This window comes from Tenrec ecaudatus, chromosome 8 (genome assembly GCF_050624435.1).
Source record: "Tenrec ecaudatus isolate mTenEca1 chromosome 8, mTenEca1.hap1, whole genome shotgun sequence".
Lineage (NCBI taxonomy): Eukaryota > Metazoa > Chordata > Mammalia > Afrosoricida > Tenrecidae > Tenrec > Tenrec ecaudatus.
Window position 1 is genome coordinate 28052456 of NC_134537.1, and position 21076 is coordinate 28073531.

The 21076-nt window shown below is 46.3% G+C and overlaps 1 protein-coding gene across 1 annotated transcript in view; it reads right to left on the reverse strand.

The window, feature by feature from the left end:
- The window catches only part of ETV5 (ETS variant transcription factor 5), a 65578-nt gene that overhangs the window by 32391 nt on the left and 12111 nt on the right, over nucleotides 1-21076 (reverse strand). Inside the window, exons 6-7 of the mRNA XM_075556177.1 lie at nucleotides 5189-5318; nucleotides 3736-4026 (exon numbers count right to left, since the gene is read on the reverse strand). Coding sequence (XP_075412292.1) covers nucleotides 3736-4026; nucleotides 5189-5318 — 421 coding nt within the window. The remainder of the gene's footprint in view (nucleotides 1-3735; nucleotides 4027-5188; nucleotides 5319-21076) is intronic.

Below are 21076 nucleotides of genomic sequence, written 5' to 3' on the forward strand. Positions count from 1 at the left end.
TGTGAAGAATTACATAAAGATTATATAAAATATGAATATGCTTTTCACTGGATGATATTTTCATTGCTCGAAGCGTAAGCTAGAAAACTATCAACAAATGTGAATTGATAATCTGCTAAAGGCAGTTTAAAGAAAGAGACCTCGATGGTGGTGTTTTTTAATCCTCAAAAAAGTTACTGCATTCAACAGAAGAGATAAAGTGCCCTGTCAGCAAAGAAGAGCCGTATGCTGTGAAATAAGTGTAGACAGTGATATACACATTAAGACTTTATAGACACACACACACGGCCGTGGAGTTGATTCTAACTCAGAGTGACCCAAAGGACGGAGTAGAACTGCCCTTGATGGCTTCCAATACTGTAAATCTTTATGGGCCTAGAAAGCCTGCCTCATCTTTCCCCCCTGGAGCAGGTGGTGATTTTGAACTGCTGACCTTGCAGTTAGCAGCCTAAGTGTACCTCACACCACCAGCACGACCACTACCACCATGGCTCATTCTATAGTTGAATAGTGGGAAAACTTGTGGTCTGTGATAAAGTTGAGACGGATTTCTCAAAGTCATTTATTTAGCTTGTAGCAGACATTATAAATCTCCCCCCACACACACACCAAATCGCAAACAACAAATGGTTTCTTTCTGCGCTCAGATGCTGGTCTTCGAATGTAGGACTTCTGTATTGGTCACACAACTTTGAGGCAGTCCCTTAGTTGCTTTGAGACATGATTTTCTCATCTGTGAGATGAGATTTTCTACTCTGCTTTGGTCAACAATTATTAAAAGCCCCAAATGAGACTACTTTTAACCTGCAAACTATAGTTTTGTGAGGCAGCTGCTTTTGAAGCGGGCTGGGCTAGGGCAGGGGTTGAAGAAATAACTGGCTGTGACTTCTCAACATGAAGAAAATATATCCAGGCTTTGCCCCAGGCCTATCATCTAAATTTCTGGGATCGAATGTGGACATCTGTTTTCCTAAGTCCCTGTGAGGCTCCCTCATACTCTCTTAAGTTTGAGACCAGAACACTCAAACACATGATGTGATCAACTCAGGAGCCTACAGATTAAGTCCCCCTCCACCCCAAGTCTCTCAAGTATTGCTTCAGTATCCAGAAGGTCATCTCTTTGAGACCCATCATTCCTAAGTACAGAGTGTAAAGGTAACTTTTAGGGAGAGGTAAACTCCCGCCCCCCAAATCTACTTTCTGGTTCTGGCTTCTCCATCTTTGGACACCTAAGAGCGGAACATTCAGACAAGGGAACTTCAAAAAGTCTGTGAGGACAAGTCCATTGTTTTTGGTTCTATTTCCTCATGAATGTTCAGAAATCCAAACTGTATTCTCTCACAGGGAGGCTGGAAGCCTGGAGACAAAACCACTTCACTTACGTATACCAAGGCAATTCTGTCTGCCAAGGCTACAGGAGGGTAAGTAACTGCAGCAGAATCAGGGTATCCTTCTCCCGACTCACTCAACTGTCAACATAATATGTTTCCACAAGCCCCCTGGATCAGAAACAAGGATTGTGGAGGCAATGCTAGCAGAAGGGTTGGAATGTGAAATGATCTATGAAACACCAAGTTTGCTAAGTATTTCAAATACTGGATATATACCCCTCACATTTTCTCTAATTAACGGTTTGAAAAATTAAAACAAAACAAAACAAAAAAAAAAACACCGCTGAAATTAAAATGGCACCTAAAACAGAGTTCAAAACAAAACAACTGGGAGGCGTAATGAATGAGTTCACCCACAGAGATTTTTTTGTTTAGTCTGCGGAGTATTGTTGTTTATCACTTGAATTAGTTGCCAACTGAAAACAAAACAAACTTTGTACCCAACCCCCCCACTCAAAAAAACAAAACAAAAAACAACAACAAACCCCAAACACATTTCCACATCAGGAGAGAACCCAACGAGTGAGCCAGCCCCTAATCAGACTCCCCACCTTGGGCCTCAGGTAGCAATGGTATTCATGGTCTTTGTTGTGAAATAACTGGACAAATGATAGATCTCTACGGTGACTTTTATTTTTCTCAGCAAAGAAGGGGGGGGTGCAGAACCAGGGAAAGGTGCTCACTCTTTTTTGTATTTCATCTAGAAATAAAGGGATCTCCAAGTAAATACTGGTGGGCACTCAAGTTGAAGCCAGCCCGGAAAGGTACATTCATACATCCTCCCACTTCCTTACACCCACCCTGCGCCGCAGAGCAAGCAAGCAAATACAAGTCATCCTCTTGCAGCGTACAGCCCCTTGGTAACATCACTGACAGAACATCACAGCTGACTGCCAACGGTCTTGACTCATCCCAGAGATTTAAAAGCAAAACAAAACCAGGCTCCAGAACAACTCATATAAAGGAAGACCACAAGCATCCAAAAGAAAACTTGGAAGAAGACCTGGAAAGCTGGGATGTAGGAGGTCAAGTTTAAGTTTGCAGAGAAGGGCTAATACTTCACAACTTGGGTGAATGAGTGACTGGGTAAGGCCGGGACATCCACATTAGGGATGTCTACAACTCTCTGGAATATAACCAAGAGATTTCTATCTCAAAAATAGATAATTACACGCAGGGTCCTTAGCTAATCTTCTCCTGTTAAAATGTGTTAAGATCAGATGAGTAATAACACTTGCTTTAACTTGGCAATCTCCCCTAATATAAAAGTAAAATGGTAATAAAGTAATTACGAGCAGCAAAATCCAAGGTCCAATTCTGGTAGGCAGTCAGTTTCCAGGAAGGGCTAGGAAGCCTGCCCCTGCCAAAGCTCAGGGAGATTCTGTCTCCTGGGCAAGTTGATCTTTAAGTGCTAATGGTAGGAGGATAGTACTAATTACCTCTCCCTTACCTGCTTCACAAGCATGCTGTAATGTCCATAAACCACTCACAGTACCTCAGCAACAGGGTGGTATATAAAGAGGCCACATTATTCATATTATTAGTCTCACCGCACAAGAAGCCTCAATGGGATGAGAACTTTATAGTCTGTGGTAGATGAGATAAGCAATGGACTGCTGACCCAAAAGGTGGGCAGTCTGAATCTACCGGCCATGCCACTGAGAAAGGAGTGGCGGTGTGCTTCAGTAAGGCTTGCCACCTTGGAATCCCCATGAAGTCAGTTCTACCTGGTCCTATAGGACTGCTATGAGGTGGGATTAATTTAAAGGCAATGGGCCTGGTAAATATTATTGTTAAGGTGTCAAAGGCAGAGATGCCACTTGGCAGACTTCAAGTGGGCCTGACTCAAGCCTTGGTGTGTTCAATGGACTCATGCATGTGAACACATAACAGTGAATTGGGAAGATCAGCCAGGAATTGATACATTGGAAGTACAACGTTCGCAGAGAAGATTCAAAGTACAGCGGTCTGCCAGAAGGAAAAACCTGTCTTGGAAGAAGCGCAGCCAGAATGCTCCTTCGAAGCAAGGATGGCCATGAACCTTTGCCTCACACGCTTTGGATACGTTATTAGGAGGGACCAATTCCTGGAGGCGGCATCGTGCTTGGTAAAACAGAGGGGGCAGCCCGAAGGCGGCAGATCCTCAGTAAGGTGGTTTGACAGGGCGGCTGCAACAAGGGGCTCAAACATAACAATGGTGGTGTTTGGTTCTGTTGTTCAAAGGATCACTGTGAGTCAAAGCTGATTCAGCAGCACTGAACAATAACCAAACAAAAATGACCGCCCTCCTTACCCCTTCCAAGGAGAGAAGGAGGCAATTCGAGAAGTCCCCATCAGCACCCACCTCGGTTCTGAAGGGTACTGGTTTTCAGCCAACATCTTTGGCATCTGCATGGACTGGTGTAGCGGTCGGGGGACAGCAAAGGTCTGCTGCTGTGGTCCGGTCTCTTGAAGCGAATGAGGCGCGGGGGCAGGTCCCACACCTTGAACTGGGACGGTGGTGGCAGGGGCATGTGTTGAGGTGGGCAGAGTTGCCTGAGGTGGGGGAAGCAGGGAATTCTGGTGAGTGGGTGACAGGGGCGTGGTGGGGGGGGTTAATGGCTTGAACCCAGAGGGAGGCTTCCGATCATAGGCACTGTAAACAGAAAAAGAGAAGAAGCCATTAAGCAGCAATCAAGGCATTAGCATGGTTACCAGGTCCAGCCAACCATTGTTGCCAGGAAATGACAGCGTTAACATGGTTATGTCGCTAGGGAATATTTGTACCTCGGAAAAGTGACAAACCCACTGCGTCATGGCACGGGGACTTGTTTAACACTTCTAGTGATTTTTTTTCCCTCTAAGATAATTTTAGCCTCTGCTTCCGGTTCCCCCCCCCCCCCTTTCTAAAAGAATTCTCTGTGTGTGTGTGTGTGTGTGTGTGTGTGTGTGTGCACTGCGCAGGGGTGGAAGGGTGAGGGGAGAAGCTGCATTCCGGAGGCGGATGGACTCTGGTCCCCTCTCCCAGGCTGCTGCCTCCCCTCCCCAGGCATTAGTCAGCATCTGTGAAGGATACACCTTCTGCTGTCACATCACGTGAACGAACAACTCTCCTCTCCTCTCCCTTTCAGGGACACCTTGTGTTTATCTTCCCGAGCAAAGGACCGGTTTGAAATTAAAGCTGCCTTCCCGGGGCCTGGAGAGTCTTAAGTAAAGGGCACGCGCATCAGGGCTTTTTCATATATTCTGATTTGCAGATTACCTCTTTGGTGCTTAAAGTTCACATTAACATATGACAGGCACCAGGAAGTAGACACCCCCCTCCCTGGGAGCTACAGATCAAGTCTCCAGGAGGAGTTGAGGCCCTGGCCTCAGAGGACTCAGGATGGTATAAGAATGGAGCCGCCAAGCTTTCCCAGGTCTGGGGCTCCAGGCGGCACCCCACTCCAAGTGGCTGGAGCTATACCCGGAGGCCTTAAGTTGTCCCGATAGAAAGACAGAAATGTTTAACCACCCAGTGTCTGCTGGAGGAGGGGCTCTGGTGACATAGTCATCAGGCATTGGGCTGATGACCTGTCACAAGGTCAGCAGTTTGAAGCCACCGCCAGTCGCTCAGAGGGAGGGCGATAAGCCACTCTATTCCCTTAGAGAGCTATGTCCTGGCAACGCACAGGGCAGTGCTGGTCTGTCCTACAAGGGGCCTGTGGCCATCGACCCGAGGACAAGGAGCTTTGATTTGGGTCTGCTGGGTGGATACCAAGACGGTTGGCACGACGGCTACCGTCCAGAGGCTTCCGGGGCCGGCGGACTCCACTTACCAATAGTTGTAGAGGCACTTTTCTGCGTAGTTAGCACCGAGGGCCTGCTCGTGGCTGCAGGAAGACAGCTCGGAGGAGGGGCTGTGCAGCTCCCGTTTGATCTTGGTTGGGGGCGGGGCATGAAGCACCACTGAAATCAGAAGAGGGCGAGGCAGAAATAGGGTGAATGGGGTGGCATACCTTCCTTCTGCGCCGTGTGTCAGTCAAGACAAGGGCCCGTCCATCTAAAGCCAACAAAAGGGACTTTAAAGCCAGCGATCTTTGGCTAGGCTTTGAATCAGTCAAGTCTTTCCTTGGCCCGAGGTCCGTTTCCCTTAACAATGTCTCTAACGTCCTCAAAAATGCTGCTGGTGATGGTTCTTTTGAAAGATGGGAGTGAGATGGAATACCGGGGATTGCAAACCTGAAGAATTCGGTTTCCAAAATAGAACAATGTAATAAAAAGCATGTTGATCAGTAGCGTCACTGGCTTAGAGCTGCTCATCAAGATCCGTCTTATTCAGAGGCACATTTACCAACTAAATATGTGGCTCTGTAAAATCCTCCTTCATGTAATTCCAGGCGTCGGATCTGAGCTAAAAATGTTCAATTTGGGGACCTGTCAAATAAATAAATAAATAAGTAGACCAGACCACTACCCAAGTCAAGTGACCTGCACTGTGCAGGAAGAGCAGCCAGTCCTGAGGCTTCTCCTTCTTGCCCCAGGCCCTCCCCAGAGCCCCAAACCGAAGGGCATCTGACCCTCCCTTTTCACCACTGGTTGCCAGTGAGTCGATTCCAAATCATGGGTACCCTATAGGAGGAAGGATCCCATGGTCTTCTAATACTGTAAATCTTTATAGAAACAGACTACCACCTGTCTCCCAGTGAGCAACTCATTAGTGGGCTCAAACTACCGACCTTTTGGTTCAAAGCTGAGTGCCCAGCTTCTGCTCTCATCAGGGTTCAGCCTACCTAAAACACCCCCCCCACACACACACACACCCAGGCTTGCTCTTTCTTATCTAGAAGCCCAGTCATTTCAGAGGGCCGGTCCCCATGGGAGGACAGAAGATGCTACACTATGAGGGCTGTCTTCTACAGCCGCGGGACAGAATGACTGACTGCTCCTGGAGCAGTTACTCTGGAGGAGGAGGGAGGAGAATGGGTTAACGGCTCAATTGAGTGCTGCTTTCTTCCAAATCAAAGTTCTCACTCAATAGCATACCAAGGTCAGTGCCCTTGTAATCCACTAATCGTTTCTGTTCACTTGATGTTTACTCTGAAAGCATTTTCAGAAGTTTGGTTAATTCTTAATAATTAATTATACAGAGGCAGAATTAGCTAAATGATCATCTCTTTTCTGGCGAATGAGCATGAACAATCTTCTTGCCTGGAGTTCTGGGTTCAGGAGTGGTCATGTTAGATGGTTTATTACAGATGACAGGTTTATAAAGCAACATTGCTTCACAGCGGGGCTTCCAACTGGTTCATTCCAGCTGGATGCCCTGCTGAGAAGCTGCATTTTTTCATGCAAGATGAACTAAATCGGAACCTATATTTAAACTAGGTCCTATAAGAACCACTTGGGGATCTTGTTAAAATCTAGATTCCGATTCAATACATCTGCAGGAAAAAGGCAAACCCTTAGCAGGCTGTCAAACGGGATCGAACCAGTGGGAAGTCCTGCGGCAAGGTCCTGCCGGTGACTGACTGGGAAGGTTGGTTTTTCACAACCCTTTCCTCGCACAATACCAATGTCTTTTCCTGAATAGATGGAGAAGTACAGAATTGGCAGATTATATTTAGAAGTCATTAGCGTCTCTCTTGTGATTTTTTGATGGTGACATCATGGCAACCTATACTCATTGTTATCAAATATTTTCAGACATTCAGATGCAGAAAATAGCTATGCTGTTGACTGAATGTTCTTAGTGGATGAGAAGGGAGAGGTGGAAGAATTGACCCAGAAAGCCATTTTCCCAGTGTACTGGAGATTTCCTGCTGGTCCTTGGCATGGCCCTGTTTGGCACTGCCCCTCTTCCCACCAGTCTACCGTCTTAGAAATTATGGAAAATAATAGGGAAAGGTGATGATGCCTGAATTTTAACCATATTTTTATGTTCTTGGTCAATCTCCTTTTCTTATTTTACCTCTAGATAATAAATGATCATTGCTAGTTCACTAAGACATGGGAAGGAAATCATTATAATATGTTCCATTTTCTTATTTTGGATTTTAGGCGTTCTTAACCATTCACAATATTATTATAAAAGTTACCAGGTCACCCGACAAGACTAACACCGGAAGTACACCTAACACTATGGGGTAAAAACCAACACCAGAGAGTAAACCTAACACTAAGGGGTAAACCAAAGTGACCAAGCAAAAAAAAAAAAAAAGTTAAAAATTAACAATGGCTTCAGGAATAGAATGCATCCATTTGTGAAAGAACCTAAATGATCAACAGATTCTGACATTTTTAATGTCCTCAAACCTACACAGCACTGTAAAGTGTGCAACGTATCATTGTAGCAGGAAGTGACGCAGTATCTTCTACCACTCCAACCTTGTCTGAGAAATGCAATCTGTGTTCTCTGTTCAAAGGAGGTGTCGGGGAACACTTGAGTGAACGATGAGTATGTCCATTAGGCTCTTAACCTTGAAGGCAGGGACCCATGCATGCCCTGCAAAGCTGGGCACATGTTAGCTCTGAGTTTACTCTCCCCGCCCCACCCCCACCATGCCTAGGACTCAATTATTTGAAGGAAAGAAGAGAATGAACGAAGGCAAAAGTGTGAATGGAAAGCTACACCGACAGAAAAGCCACTAGGGACTTGACATGGGATAAAGAAAAAGATCAGTTCTCCTAAGAATTGCTGGGCTGGAGGACGCGCGAAGGAGCCCGATTCTGACTGACCTCGCGGGGTCAAGGTATGCTCCTTGCTTTAAGCCCCGTTTCCTTATTTGTGAAATGAGGTATGCGATACCGCCTTTAGAAATAAAGAAAATGGCACAGCACCTTGCAGATGGTGCTATGATGTTGTGTAATTATACACTGTGTTTGCAAAAATAGAATGCTTGCTTTTGCACAGTGGGATTATTTACTCAAGATGATAAAGACCTAGGACTATAAGGGATGGTGACGAACTGGAATTGAAAATGGACCATGAACTCTGGAGGCGGCCAGAGAAGAAATGCTAAAAAGACCCACCTATTTGAACCTGTAAGCCATTTCTTTACCTAGAAACACTGAGTTTAAGCTTACTTATAGAAGATGGCCATCTGTGTCCTGATAATAATGCCTAGAGAATGCCTTGTCTTAGAGGATTCTTTCATTTGCCGTCTTCTACAGATTAGGCATTATGCAGGTGCACAGAGGGTGAGAATGGTAAGCAAACAGAAATGGTCCTTTCCTGGCATGCATGATGTAATGAGGGATCTGGTTTGGGGGCATCTTCTCACAGTTGCAGATACAGATAGACTAGGACCTGACCGTACACTTAATTCACACCCTTGCATTGATCGCTAAGAACCCTGAAGCCCAAAAGACTTAAAGAAAATGTTCAAGGTCTTGACACTGCTGCTATCAGAGGGGAAGGAAGCAACGGTTCCCCATATCACTTCAGTGCTCTTTCCCACACTGACAGAAATGGATAATGATCCAAGGACCCACTTTATACAATGAAAATTAGGGACAAGATTTTATATATATATATATATATATATATATATATATATATATATATATATATATTTCAACTAAAGCAACAACAACAGCAAAATCACATTATACCTGGTTAAGAGAATCATGGAAACATGAGTGGGAGGAAATAATACTTCTGGAAAAGAATAAAGAAACTGTGGCAGTTACATCATCATTGGTCAATCTGAGGATTAAGAATGGAGGAGTGGAGTCTAGCCTGTCAATCAGATCATAGCTAGTGAGGCCTCTGTGTGGGCATGGCCTGCTCCTGAGAATTCTGGGAAATCCTGTCTTCCTTCTTGGAGGTGGGAGACACTTCTCTCTCTATTCACTCCCTGGAAGACATTGCAGCTGAGCTGAAGGAGGCACATGGTCCTACCCTGATGCACCCAGACCTCTGAACCCGGAGAAGTCACGTAGAGACCTCTGCCAGTGCTGAGATGCTTACAACGGCACCAGATCCAAAGACTTTCTATCCACTGTCCTGTGACCGTCCTGCATGCGGCGTCCTTGCATGTGTTTCATGAGTCTGAAGGGAGCTTTACAGATTGGTATCGTATGGGCTTGGATTGGACTGGGTCTGGATGCTTTCTTAATGTACAATTACCCTGTATATAAACCTCTTTCTTATTCACCTATGGGTTTCCATGGATTTGCTTTGCTAGTCTAACGCAGAGAAAGAGACACCCAAGGCTCCTGAGCATTTACTGGGGGCTAAGATGCTCTTTGATCTTTCCTCCACTGGTTCTGAAGCTGCTCATTGGTCCGGTTGGAGGGTTTCGGCTTCATGTTGAGGTGTAACTCCCGCTACAGGCTGCAGTCTTTGAGCTTCAGCAGTGCTTCCAGCCCACCTCTTGGCTTTCAGTCAGCAAGAAGAAAAGACCGTTTGGATCCAGGTCAGTGGCGTGCGGCAGGGAATCAAAGGAAGTGCGCCCTTGGGCCAGCCTGCTGCGGAAGGTCAATTTGAAGTGTTAAGAACAGGGAAGAGGTCACTTTGAGGACGAAGGACACCTGACGCAGACCTGGTATTTTCCATCTCTTCACAAGCATGGGAATGCCGGACAATGTAAGAGAGATGGCAGAAGAATGGACGGTAAGAGAGAAAGCTACTGCGGACACCAGGAACTGCCAGAAGGCGGAACGACTGTGACTTCGAAAAAGTACAGCCAGAATGCTCCTTCGATGGAACAAAGGCGAGCCTTCACCTCACAAACTTTGGACATGTTCCCAGGAGAAATGAGTAAGTACCCGGAGCAGGACGTCATGGCCAGTACAGAGCCGGTGAAAACGAGGAAGACCCTCCAGAAGTAGATTGGCATGGTGGCTGCAAAAATGGGTTCAAAGAGCCACCGCTGTGAGGGTGGCAAAGGGATGACGAGATGACCATTGGGGACAAATATGTTGCACTGAAGAGCCAGGCATAAAAGGATGCACACTGCACGCATCCGCTTTATAAAATTCTCAGAAAGAGGCAAACAAATCCATGGTATTACAAGATGGGAAGGCAGCTGCCCTTGGGTGGGTGGGGGCAGAGGCCTCTTCCCGGATTGCGATTTGAGTTTGGCTTCCTGATCCAAATTCTTGCCATGGTGGGTATGTGCAGTTTTGTAAAATTGCATAAAGTCCTGCCCTGAAGAGTTCTGTTATTTAAAATACCGATTTTAGAAGAAGAATAAAAGGTAGGCTAACTCTCTTGTGGTCAAAATGGCACCATTTACAATGATTTCTCCTATTTTAGAAAAGCTTTCTTTTCTGATAGTAGAGAAGCAGGCTTCCAAAGAAATAGCATGATTGTTTTAGGATGGGAAAAGCAGACAAGTTGGTCCATTCACGAGAAATAAGAATTCCCTCCACTGTCTCCTGACTATAAGCACAGCTTGGACGCTGTCCAGAGCATCTCATGCCCCACTTCCCCCACCCCAAGGCTGGCAGCAAACTTCACGACGACAGACCAAGGGTCTGACCAAAGGAAAACACTCTTGTTGAACGTTATAAAGAATGACGGTTCAATTTAAACGGGTTGGGTTTTTTGGTTGTTTGCTTTGTTTTTAAAGGAAGGGCAAAAAACGACCTTGTCTAAGACAGCTTTCCTTTGGTGTTCACAAGCATCAGAGTTTCAATTTGCCACAGGCTTTGCTGTGAACACTGACGACGCTCACCTAGCTGCAGTGCGTCAGACACGGCCCAGCAGTTAAGCAGACTGCCGTCTGAGTGGAGAGCAACCAAGCCCATCCTTGATCCTACCGTGTCACACACACAGGCATTGCCTACCTCCCCCCAGTGTCGCTTAGGTTTGGGGTGACGGTTCCTTTCCCCTCCCTTCATGAAGGCAGACTCCTCTTTGCCCAATTAGCTGTGCACACCTGACCCTGTTTGGTCACAATCAACAGCCACGAGTCTCTTCCCACGGAAGGCTGTGCCTCGTGGCGGAAGCTGACCACGATACCCACACCTGCCTCCCACTGGCAAACAGCCACCAGGCTGTGTTGCAGGTGACTTGGAAATGTCTCTGGAGCCTGCCCTACGCTTCTGGCCATGATGTGGGATGTTCCCAAATAGGTACGGTCACATACTCGTCGAGATTCGACCACTACATAAATCCTAAAGGGAAGGCCGTTTCACAAACTTACTACTCTCTTGGTTACCAGATTTGGTAATGGCTCTTGTCTTAGATTATCCGAACACCTCATCTCCTGCTTAGAGGAATTCTGTGCAGTTAGCCTGAGAACTGGGGTACTGTTCTTTGGGCATGAGAAGTAGAACATGAGAAAACAAGACAGAGTAAAAGACGACAAAAGAAACACCAGGAGGGTGGGGTGGAGGGGGGGGACCAATTACAGGGATCTACATAACCTCCTCCTTGGAAGGCAGACAACAGAAAAGTGGGTGAAGGGAGACGTTGGACAGTGTAAGACATGACAAACTAATAATGATGAATAAATAAGGGTTCATGAGGGAAGGGGGAGCAGGGCAGGATGGGAAAAGCTAGGAGCTGATACCAAGGGTTCAAGTAGAAAGCAAATGTTTTGAGAATGATGATGGCAACAAATGTACAAATGTGATTGACACAATGGATGGATGGATGGATGGATAAGAGATGTATGAGCCCCCAGTAAAATGATTAAAAGAAGAAAAAAAAAGAAATACCAAACAAGGAAGTTTTTCCATTTGACCACGCTGCATGCATAAGGAGAAAGGCAACCAGATAAAAGGTAGATAGGAGAGTGTGAACATGGTACTGACAAACCAGAACTGCAAGAGCCCCCAGAGAAGAGCAGGTGTGGCCTCCTTTCCTTTGATTTACCCATCAATTGACTGAGGGGCACAGTAGGATATGCACGAGGCTGCTAACAGCAAAGGTCCCAGGCTAGAAACCTCCAGCTGCCCTTGGGGAGAAAGATGAAGCTCTCTGCTCCTGTACAGATTTATAGCCTCAGAGACCCTGTTCTGTCCTTTGAAGAGGCTGAGTGAGAATCCATTAAATAACAGTGTGCTTGGTTTGGGGTTTCCGTTTGAGTGCCCTGTGGGAAAAAGAGCAGTCACCAGGGCTGTGTCCCCTGGGTCCTGTGGTTTAAAAAAGCAAAACAAAGCCCAAAGGTCTCCTGGCCAACATCCTACTGCAGTGGTTCTCAACCTTCCTCAGGCAGCGACCCTGGTGACCCCAACCATAACATTATTTTCGTTGCTACTTCATCACTGTCATTTTGCTGCTGTTACGAATCGTCATGTAAGTATCTGAGATGCAGGATGTATTTTCATTGTTACAAACTGAACATCATTAAAGCATAGTGATTCACCAAAAAAACAATATATAATTATATATTGTGAAATTATTTATTTCTAAAGACAAATAAATGAAATTTTGTCTTGAGTCATGGTGTAGCATGGGTAACAGTCTTCACGCCGGGTACTCCTATGTGGGTGTATATCATGTGGGCAGACCCGCCTGGAGACGGACAGAGGAGCGGCGTCTCGGTTCCAAGGACCATCAGAAATACTATGTGTTTTGCAATGGTTTTAGGCGACCCCTGTGAAAGGGTCGTTTGACCTCCAAAGGAGTCTCCACCCACAGGTTGAGAACCACTGTCCTATGGACTTTCCTAGCCATAGCCTTCTGTTCTCTAATGGACCCAAAATTCAAACTTGCCAGTAACTGGGGGAGGGTCAATAGACTGTCTTATTTTGTAAGCTCTACCTGTTACCAAGAAGAGTCTGGAATTTTCCTTCATTATTTCAGGGCTGGGTAGATTAGAAACTCCTTCTGATGCTGTACTGGTGAGTGACAAGGAGAGGGGCTAACACGGTTCTGGGACCCCAGGAGCTGCAGGGCAGAGAGGGTGAGCAAACAGCTTCTGGTGCTTTAAAAGGAGGAGCCTCCCAAGGAAGTGCCTGGAGTCTGTTCCTACCGAATAGCAGGTGTGCTCCAACTCACCAGAACTGTTAATATTGATTCCGCCTGGCAACAGTTCCCCAAAAGGAAAATGTGAAATGTTACCAAACTTAGTTAGGGGGGTCAAGTTCTAAAAGCAGATATGGGAAGTGGGTCATTGTCTATAATATCTGACACTGCCAACCTTTGTAAGAACTCATTCACACACGAAGCACGGGAAAATCCACTATTTAGAAGCTGTGCGAAGAAATGTTGGTGAATCTCCCAAAGGCCTTGTCTTACACATGTATAAACTCTCCTGCCCATTTACCTCCAGCTCACTGGCACTGGTCTCTGACCAGTGTCCTAAGACAAAAACAGGAACCCGTGTGAGAGACGCTGTAATACGGGCGATGCCCAGGCCTGATAGGCATTTTCTATATATGTTCCAGGGACACATTGCATTTGAATGTGTATTTCTACATATCCTGTAAAAATACCCTCCCGCAAAAGCCATCAGCTATGAAACAACTGGTCAGGACTCTATTAAAAAGATAATGGTATGGGGAGGAAAAAACAAAGATTATTCTTGATTAAAGAAGACCCCCAAAACTTACATACCATTAAATGCAATGTATTTACTAATCCTACCTTAAAAATGAACAATTAGAAAGTTCTGAATATAGACTATAAACTTGATAAATTTTACTGAATAATAGCTCATTTTACAAAGCTATGTTGGAGAAAGAAGCTCTAGTGGCCAAGTGGTTATGGGTTTGGCTGCTAGCTACAAGGTAAGCAGTTCAAAATGACTAGTTACACTGAGGGAGAAGGATGAGGCTGTCTACTCCTGTGAAGAGTTACAGTCTCAGAAACCCACGGGGGCAGTTCTACCCTGTCCTGTAGGATCACTGAGAGTTGGAATCGACTCGGTGGCAGTGAGTGGGAGAATGTCCATCTTCTATGGAGATGCTCACTAGTGAAAAATCATGATGCGTACGACTTCTTATACAGCAAGAAAACACATATCTATACAAAGAGAGAGGTGAAGAAAACACAGTAACAGGACTTAAAAATAAGTCAACAAAACATAATATATTCCATTTCCTTCATAATATTTGGAGAAATAAATCCTATTATGGTAACGTACGGTTGGCTAATACGCCAAAAGCAGATTGATAACTCAAAATCACGTGGTTGCACATGAAGAAGGCTGCTCCTGGCCTGTTACCAAATTGAAAAGAGGCTGCTCTTTCCATGCCACTGACCATGTTTGGATTAACATGGCCTTGGGAATCTAAAGGTTACACAAGAGTAAGTGAATCTCAAGTGTGTGTGGCTCTGGGCCACTGAGAAAGGACAAGGAAATACTCTAGGGAAGGCAAAGTGATAACTGCCTTAATATTACCATGCCCATTGCCTGGTGTCACCACTACCACTTCCCGGGTTAAAAAAAAAAGGCATCAATCACACCAGAACCAAACTCTCAATTAAAATACGATTTATTAGTAATTCCGTATGCATCATAATAAAAACGTACACTTAACACAAGTCCAGAAAGTATGCTAGGGAATTTCCACTCCTTGTGAATAGATGTGCACAGTAGGTTTAGAACATTATCAGAACAGCTAGACAAACTCAATTAAATGTCATCCCCGAATACCCACAAGAGAATAATTCAGTCATCACCAATCCAGGTGGGTTTGCAGGTAAAATAATTAAGGTTGTCTTCCTTTGAGGTTCCCCCTCCTTCTGGTCCCTCCCCAACAGCTCGTTTGGCCCCTTCTGCCTATAAAGGCTGAGCACGGCCAGAACCAAGACTGAAGGGGGAAACCCGAAATGGTTGTCTAAACTTTTGCTGCTCTGAGCCTTTGGGAAAAACGAAACACCACACAAGAACTTCTGGGGACCGGCCCAACCGAGTTAACCAGCCCCACATCAGAAAGGAGTGTGGAAGTTGAGACCTAACTTACATGATAAAATATACAGTGGCTTGGAAATCCTCTGTGCATTTGTGCCGTAGGATTAAAAAGAGTGATGGCGGCAGGATTGCGGGATGGGATTAAAGCTCTCCACACAGGTATGGGAGAACCAATATTTAGGCCAAACACCCCGTGGACAGACGCGAGAGCCCTCAGGCAGCTTTACTCCTGCAAACATATCCGTATTTCTTTGAGACCAAGGTCTACATGAAGAAAGTCAAGGGTTCTGCTGAGAAACAGGATTTGGTACCCAGAGGCAGAGAAAAAATCTTTTCAGGATAGCACAGTTGCACGATGCAGGGGCTTTGTTTGTTTGGGTTCGTCATACCAGGTCATTCCCAGCCACCCCCCTTTCGGTTTGTTCTTTTTATCAGTGAGGATCAAAGAATTGATTGTCATGTTTCTGGATCCAGGTGTAAGATCAACCATGAGGTGGCAGAATTCATCAATGGATAATTTCAGAACAGTGCACTTCCTGGCTAATCACTTCCTCTGCACACTAAGTAAGAAACTGATAAATCCAGTTCCTGGAACATCTGGCCCCAGGAATCGGATTTCTCCTGGCACTGGGGAAAAAAAAAACCACTACAGTCAACGGAAGAAAGGCTTCAGGAATTGGTGTGTCAACTGAAAACCACCACCACCACCAACAACAACAAAAAACCCCAACAACCTCCAAAACACTGAGAAAAATCAAACCAGCAACTCTCTATTGTATGTGATTTAGAGATTTGGAAATTAGGGCTGATACAATCAGATTAAGAAAAGTAGGCCTTGAATTTATCATCATGACCTGGATGATGGGAAAAGGCAGAAAAAACCAGCAGGGTTAGGGTTACTTTGGCATAGGAAATAAACCAACCTAAAAGGCAGCTTCATCATCTTGAAGTCCGAATGACCTTGCAAGAAAACACCGGGGATTACGAGAGGGAAATAACAACCTAGGAAATTAGAGCCAGGTCCTTCTATAGTTGGAACAGAGGTGAGGGAAGGAGCTCTCTTCTTGCCCATAAGAATTGATGGAAGTCATATCAAGTGTTTGGAAATTCAAGAGCCAGGAACCGTTCTGGGAAGGATCCTGGGACCTCCAGCCCCGGGGCTTGTTCGTGAATGCCAATTTAAAACGTGGATCCCCTGCTCAAAAGACAAAAGGGAGACTTGGTCGTTGGAGCACCTATACTCAATTCACAAAAGCGGTGACCGGGACACAGGTAACAGGGACATCAGAAGATTAAACATTCTGAAAACGCAGCTGCAAGTGCCTTGAACACGAGTCAGAAATTAGAGGGTGGCGTGGAAAGAGACGGGGCCAACCGTACAAATGTCTACCAGCATTAGAACGCAGTGTTATCCGGAACACCTCTAAGAGGCACCTAGAAAGCCAGTGGAATGACTTCCTTCCAGGATTCCGGAATCAGAGTTCCTGGGAGAATCTCTCCTACCTGGGTTTTAAATTAGACAACACAACTGACACCACGGAGAAGTTAAAACCGTGAAGCCATGCTCTGCAAACCTCTCTTCCATTTTCTGTTTATCTCAGATAACTCTCAATCTCTACTATGGACTTGAGCTGACAGCAGCAACACGGGTCTGGTTTATGAGACGTGAAGTAAACCGGAGCTCGTAGGACGGTGCCTTTACTGGGCCATGCTGGCTGTACAGAGAATCAGTGCTTACGAGCCAAGCTGCTGCAGGGCTCCCAGTGGCTCTGGAGAGGGACAGGCGTCTACATTTTGTTTGTTTAGGGCTGGCACTAGGGTAATTTGTGCCTTTACTGCCCCCTGGAATGTGGACTACACCATGCAAGATAGATCCCACAGCAGAGAAAGCCAGCATACCAGCAGTTTCTACTCAAGAAGCCTCAGGCTGTGGCCTCAACAAAGGCTTTTGGGCTTGGGTGAACACAGAAAACGATGAAAATGGAGGGTTTATTCTTATAAAGGAACTTGCATTTCTTTGTGGGAAAGTAAGGCATCCAATACTCCAGTTTACTGCCGGCTGAGATCGTGCCGTTGACCCTGGACCCACTACATTTTCAGCAAGAGTCCCCGGTGAGTTTTATGGATACCCAGGAATCTGGCTATAATGCAGATTCTGATTCAATATATTGGGTGGAAATGCAAATTCTCAGCAGGGGGTTGGCTCAAAGCCCTGGTGGGGAGGGGATTGACTTGGGGAACACTTTACAGTTAAGGCCTCTAACAAGGGCATTCTTATGCTCTTGGAAGCAGAGTATTTGAACTATAATGCTGTATTACTTAATGACTTCACATAACATGGGGTGAAGGTGTTAGGGTTGTTTCTTCAAGGCTCAGCTCAATGAGTAAAACTAGTAAGTGCAATTCCCCTCTCACAGAGGCCGGGCCATGGCAGCAGCTGGCCAGCAGAATCCGCATGGTGGTTCAAGATGAAATTGCCAGCTGAAAACACTGCAGATCAAAGAAGAAAAGATTCCTTCTATCGCTGCATAATGTTTACCCATCACTCAACAGGTGGGGTATTCCGCTCAGGCTGGCCCCAGATTTGGCTCTCTTCATCCCGCTTGGGCTCAATGAACTAAACGTCACCATGTGGAAGCCACACGAACGTCCCAGGAGGGCTCAAGCCTGCCCCTACCTCACCTACCTCCCACGGAGAAAATGCAACCTGGGCCACGGATGGCACCCACGCTCTGCAGGGCAGACGGAGGAAGGATAGCTTTGGTTACAAGGAGCTAGAGTGGTTCTTCAAGAGATCTCTTTGTCCCTTCCATCGCATGCGGCTGGAAGCTGCCCCAGCCCTGGGAAGAGATCAAGGCACTGGGCCCAGGGATAGGAAGCCAGGCTGATCTGTGGTGCCCCTCGGAGCAGAAGGATCCTCAAGGATGACCCACGGCCCAGGGGCAAGTTTGCCAGGGGAGAGCAAGGAGCTGGGCGAGCCCCTGGTGATCCCCTACGAGGGGTGGTGGCTATGTGGAATTTGAGACATTGGACTTGCCCTTCCTTTACTTCTTTGCTACTAATAATAACGCAGGTGATGTTTAAAGGTTTCTACCAAGTATGGCTGGCTAAGTTAGAAAGGGAGAGTCTTTAAAGTTCTTCTCTTCCCAAAGTAGTCCTATAAGCGAGAGAAGCCCATGTGGACGGATGACCTCAATCAGCAAGGTTCTCAGCTGCGGGGGAGAAGCACAGCGCTTGGCACTCTTGTTCTCAGCACCGAATTGCATCTTTCAAAGTCATTTCAAACATGAAATCTGTTATCAAACGAGGAAAACAACATCCGTGGTAGTAGAGACGTTTTCTTGACCCAGAAGTACAAATCTCACATTTACGATGTACTTCCTTGAACTTGGCACTTGCTCCACATTTTTGTCCGAGAACCACTTGGGTTTCTGAAGTTCCTTTCCCTTCCCAGCACTCGCCGATCCTAACGATGGCAACTGAGGTGGGGCTCCCCTAGAAAAGTATTTTGTACAGAACGAATTGTTCTTCAGTGCAGAAAAGGGTCACATCTCAGACATAACTAGGACCTTTGCCTTACTGACTGCCACTTTGAACCAAATTTTGATAGGAGAGAAACCAAAGAATTTAACAGAGTAAAAGGCTTGCCCAAGTATGCAGAGCTGATTCTGAGGAGCGTCAGATAAAAACAGCTTTATTCTCTGGTTTTGAGTGCATGGTCTTCCTTGCAACTACCCTCGGGAGTTGGGGGTGGGAGAGTGGGGGCGGTGTCCTTTTGGACCGTGAGTCCACAGAGCTGCCTTCTCCCTGGGCCATTTGGTTCCTTTTGTGCCTAAGAGCCTGGCAGATGAGAAAGGTCCCTGCCTGGCCCGGGTTAAACCAAAAGAAGGGTGTGAGTATTATTCAGATCTATCAATGACTACTTCCCGACGGCAGCGGTTCTCAATCTTACTCATGCCGCGACCCCCCCCAACCGTAAAATCATTTTTGTTGGTACTTCCTAAGTGTCATTTTGCTATTGTTATGAATCCTGTGAAAGACTCGGTCAACCTCCAAAGGGGTCAGGACCCACAGGTTGAGAACCGCTGCCCGAAGGGAAGCTGCTCAAAGAATTTTAATGTGCTTCTTACTTTTATCAAGAGGATCTTTCATTTTCACACGTGAGAAACCAGCCTAATGAAAGCCCTGTCCTCCCGGTTCCAGTGCTGCTAGAGCACAGTATGGTTCCTCCTCTGTGGGGCATTTTTCCAGGAGAATAAAGACAGAGAGACAGACGGAGACAGTGACACACAGGGACAGAGAGGGCGCAAATCTAAACCTTGAGCCTGAACATCTTTCTTGTCACTTACTCTCAAAGTACAGAATTTTCATCTAAGCCGGCATTACAGTGAAGTGTTAAGCTCCTTGAAAAAGGAGTTCAGCCCCGTGGAAAATTTCATCTTAAAAATCCATCTTTAAAATCCCATGGGAGAAAATCCAAACCTGAGGGAAATTGGCTTCTCACACCAGAACCCTCCTCTTCTATCTATAGCCTGACTTCTCCTAAAAGCAGAAACTCAGCAAGTGCGTCAAGGGCGCCCCAACTGTGACATTACTTCTCCCTCACACGCAGCCTGCCTGGGAAACATAGCATTAGCTGCCCTGACTCTAAATGCAGCCCAGGAAGCCTGGCCCAGTGCATGGGCTCAAAAGGGGAAGCAGAAAATGAGAAACAGCCTTGACTTGTTTTGTTGTTTATCTCTTGAGGTCATACCAAGGACTCCCAGAACCCCCGTTTGGAGACCCTCCTCTATCCCTTATCAGCTGGAGGCTGGTGCTGAGGGCTGTGGAAAGCCCAGTCAGCAAGAAAGCTAACAGGAAGCTCTGATCGAGTGTGCTGGGGTGCTATGTCACTCACCGGGTGCAGACCTGGTGCTATGGCAAAGTCATATATGAAGAGACCGACCAAAGGGGGTTCCTGGCCTTTGACGACTCCTAGGGAAAAATCGTTTGCTGATTCTTTCCACGGGAGTTCTGGCGGAGCAGTGGTTATACATTTGAGTTGCTAACTGCAAGGTCAGCAGTTCAAAACCACCAGCCGTTCTGCAGGAGGAAAACTGGGCTTTCCTATTGAGGGGCTAAATTTAATATTCACCAAGAATACAGAACACATTCAAACTCTACGAGATTTCCCTCCTGATTCCTCAAAAAATAAGATTTCTGACTGGGAGGGAAGGAGGTGGGGGGGGGCAGCATGGACTGGCCCAGGGTATCTAACAGCACAGGGAAAGGATCACCACTAACTGACTCTCTATTAAAATGCAGATTCGGAAACATGGGGCTGGCCTGCCAGGATCTGGTCTTTACCCTGGGTGACCATGTGGAAGAGACATCCTCCCTCTTGTATTCCACCTTTTCTATGGGCAAAGTATAAAAGACCCTCATTAAGTGCCCTTTCAGGCACTTACAAAGCAGTTCCAGGCACTGAGCTGAAAAGTGTTTATGTAAGCTCAAGGCCTCCTCAGCCCTGCCGGAGACGCACACACAGCAGAGTCCTCTTACAGGGCTGATATCTAGGGTTACCTCCTGAGAGGCTTCCAACTCTCGCACAAAAGGACAATCTGCCCAGGCCTGTTCTTTTCGTTCTTAATAGGGATGGGAAGACATGCTTGCTCAAGACCAATTTACAGTGAGAAATATTTCAGGGGGGCAGGGGGCGAATCGTCTGCGCCAAACAGAAATGCCAATAGCCTTATTATGGTGGCCAGGGCGAGTGTCCTAGGAGCAAGAGCCGGGCAGAGCTCTTTCAAAGTCCCATGGGAAAAAAGGGCACTGGCTCATCCCTGGTTGGGTATGGTTTGGGAAGGGATCGCTCTGTATGCTTGTCACACACGGTCCTGGTCTAGGTCAGGTCCCCACTGGGGAAAGCGGTGT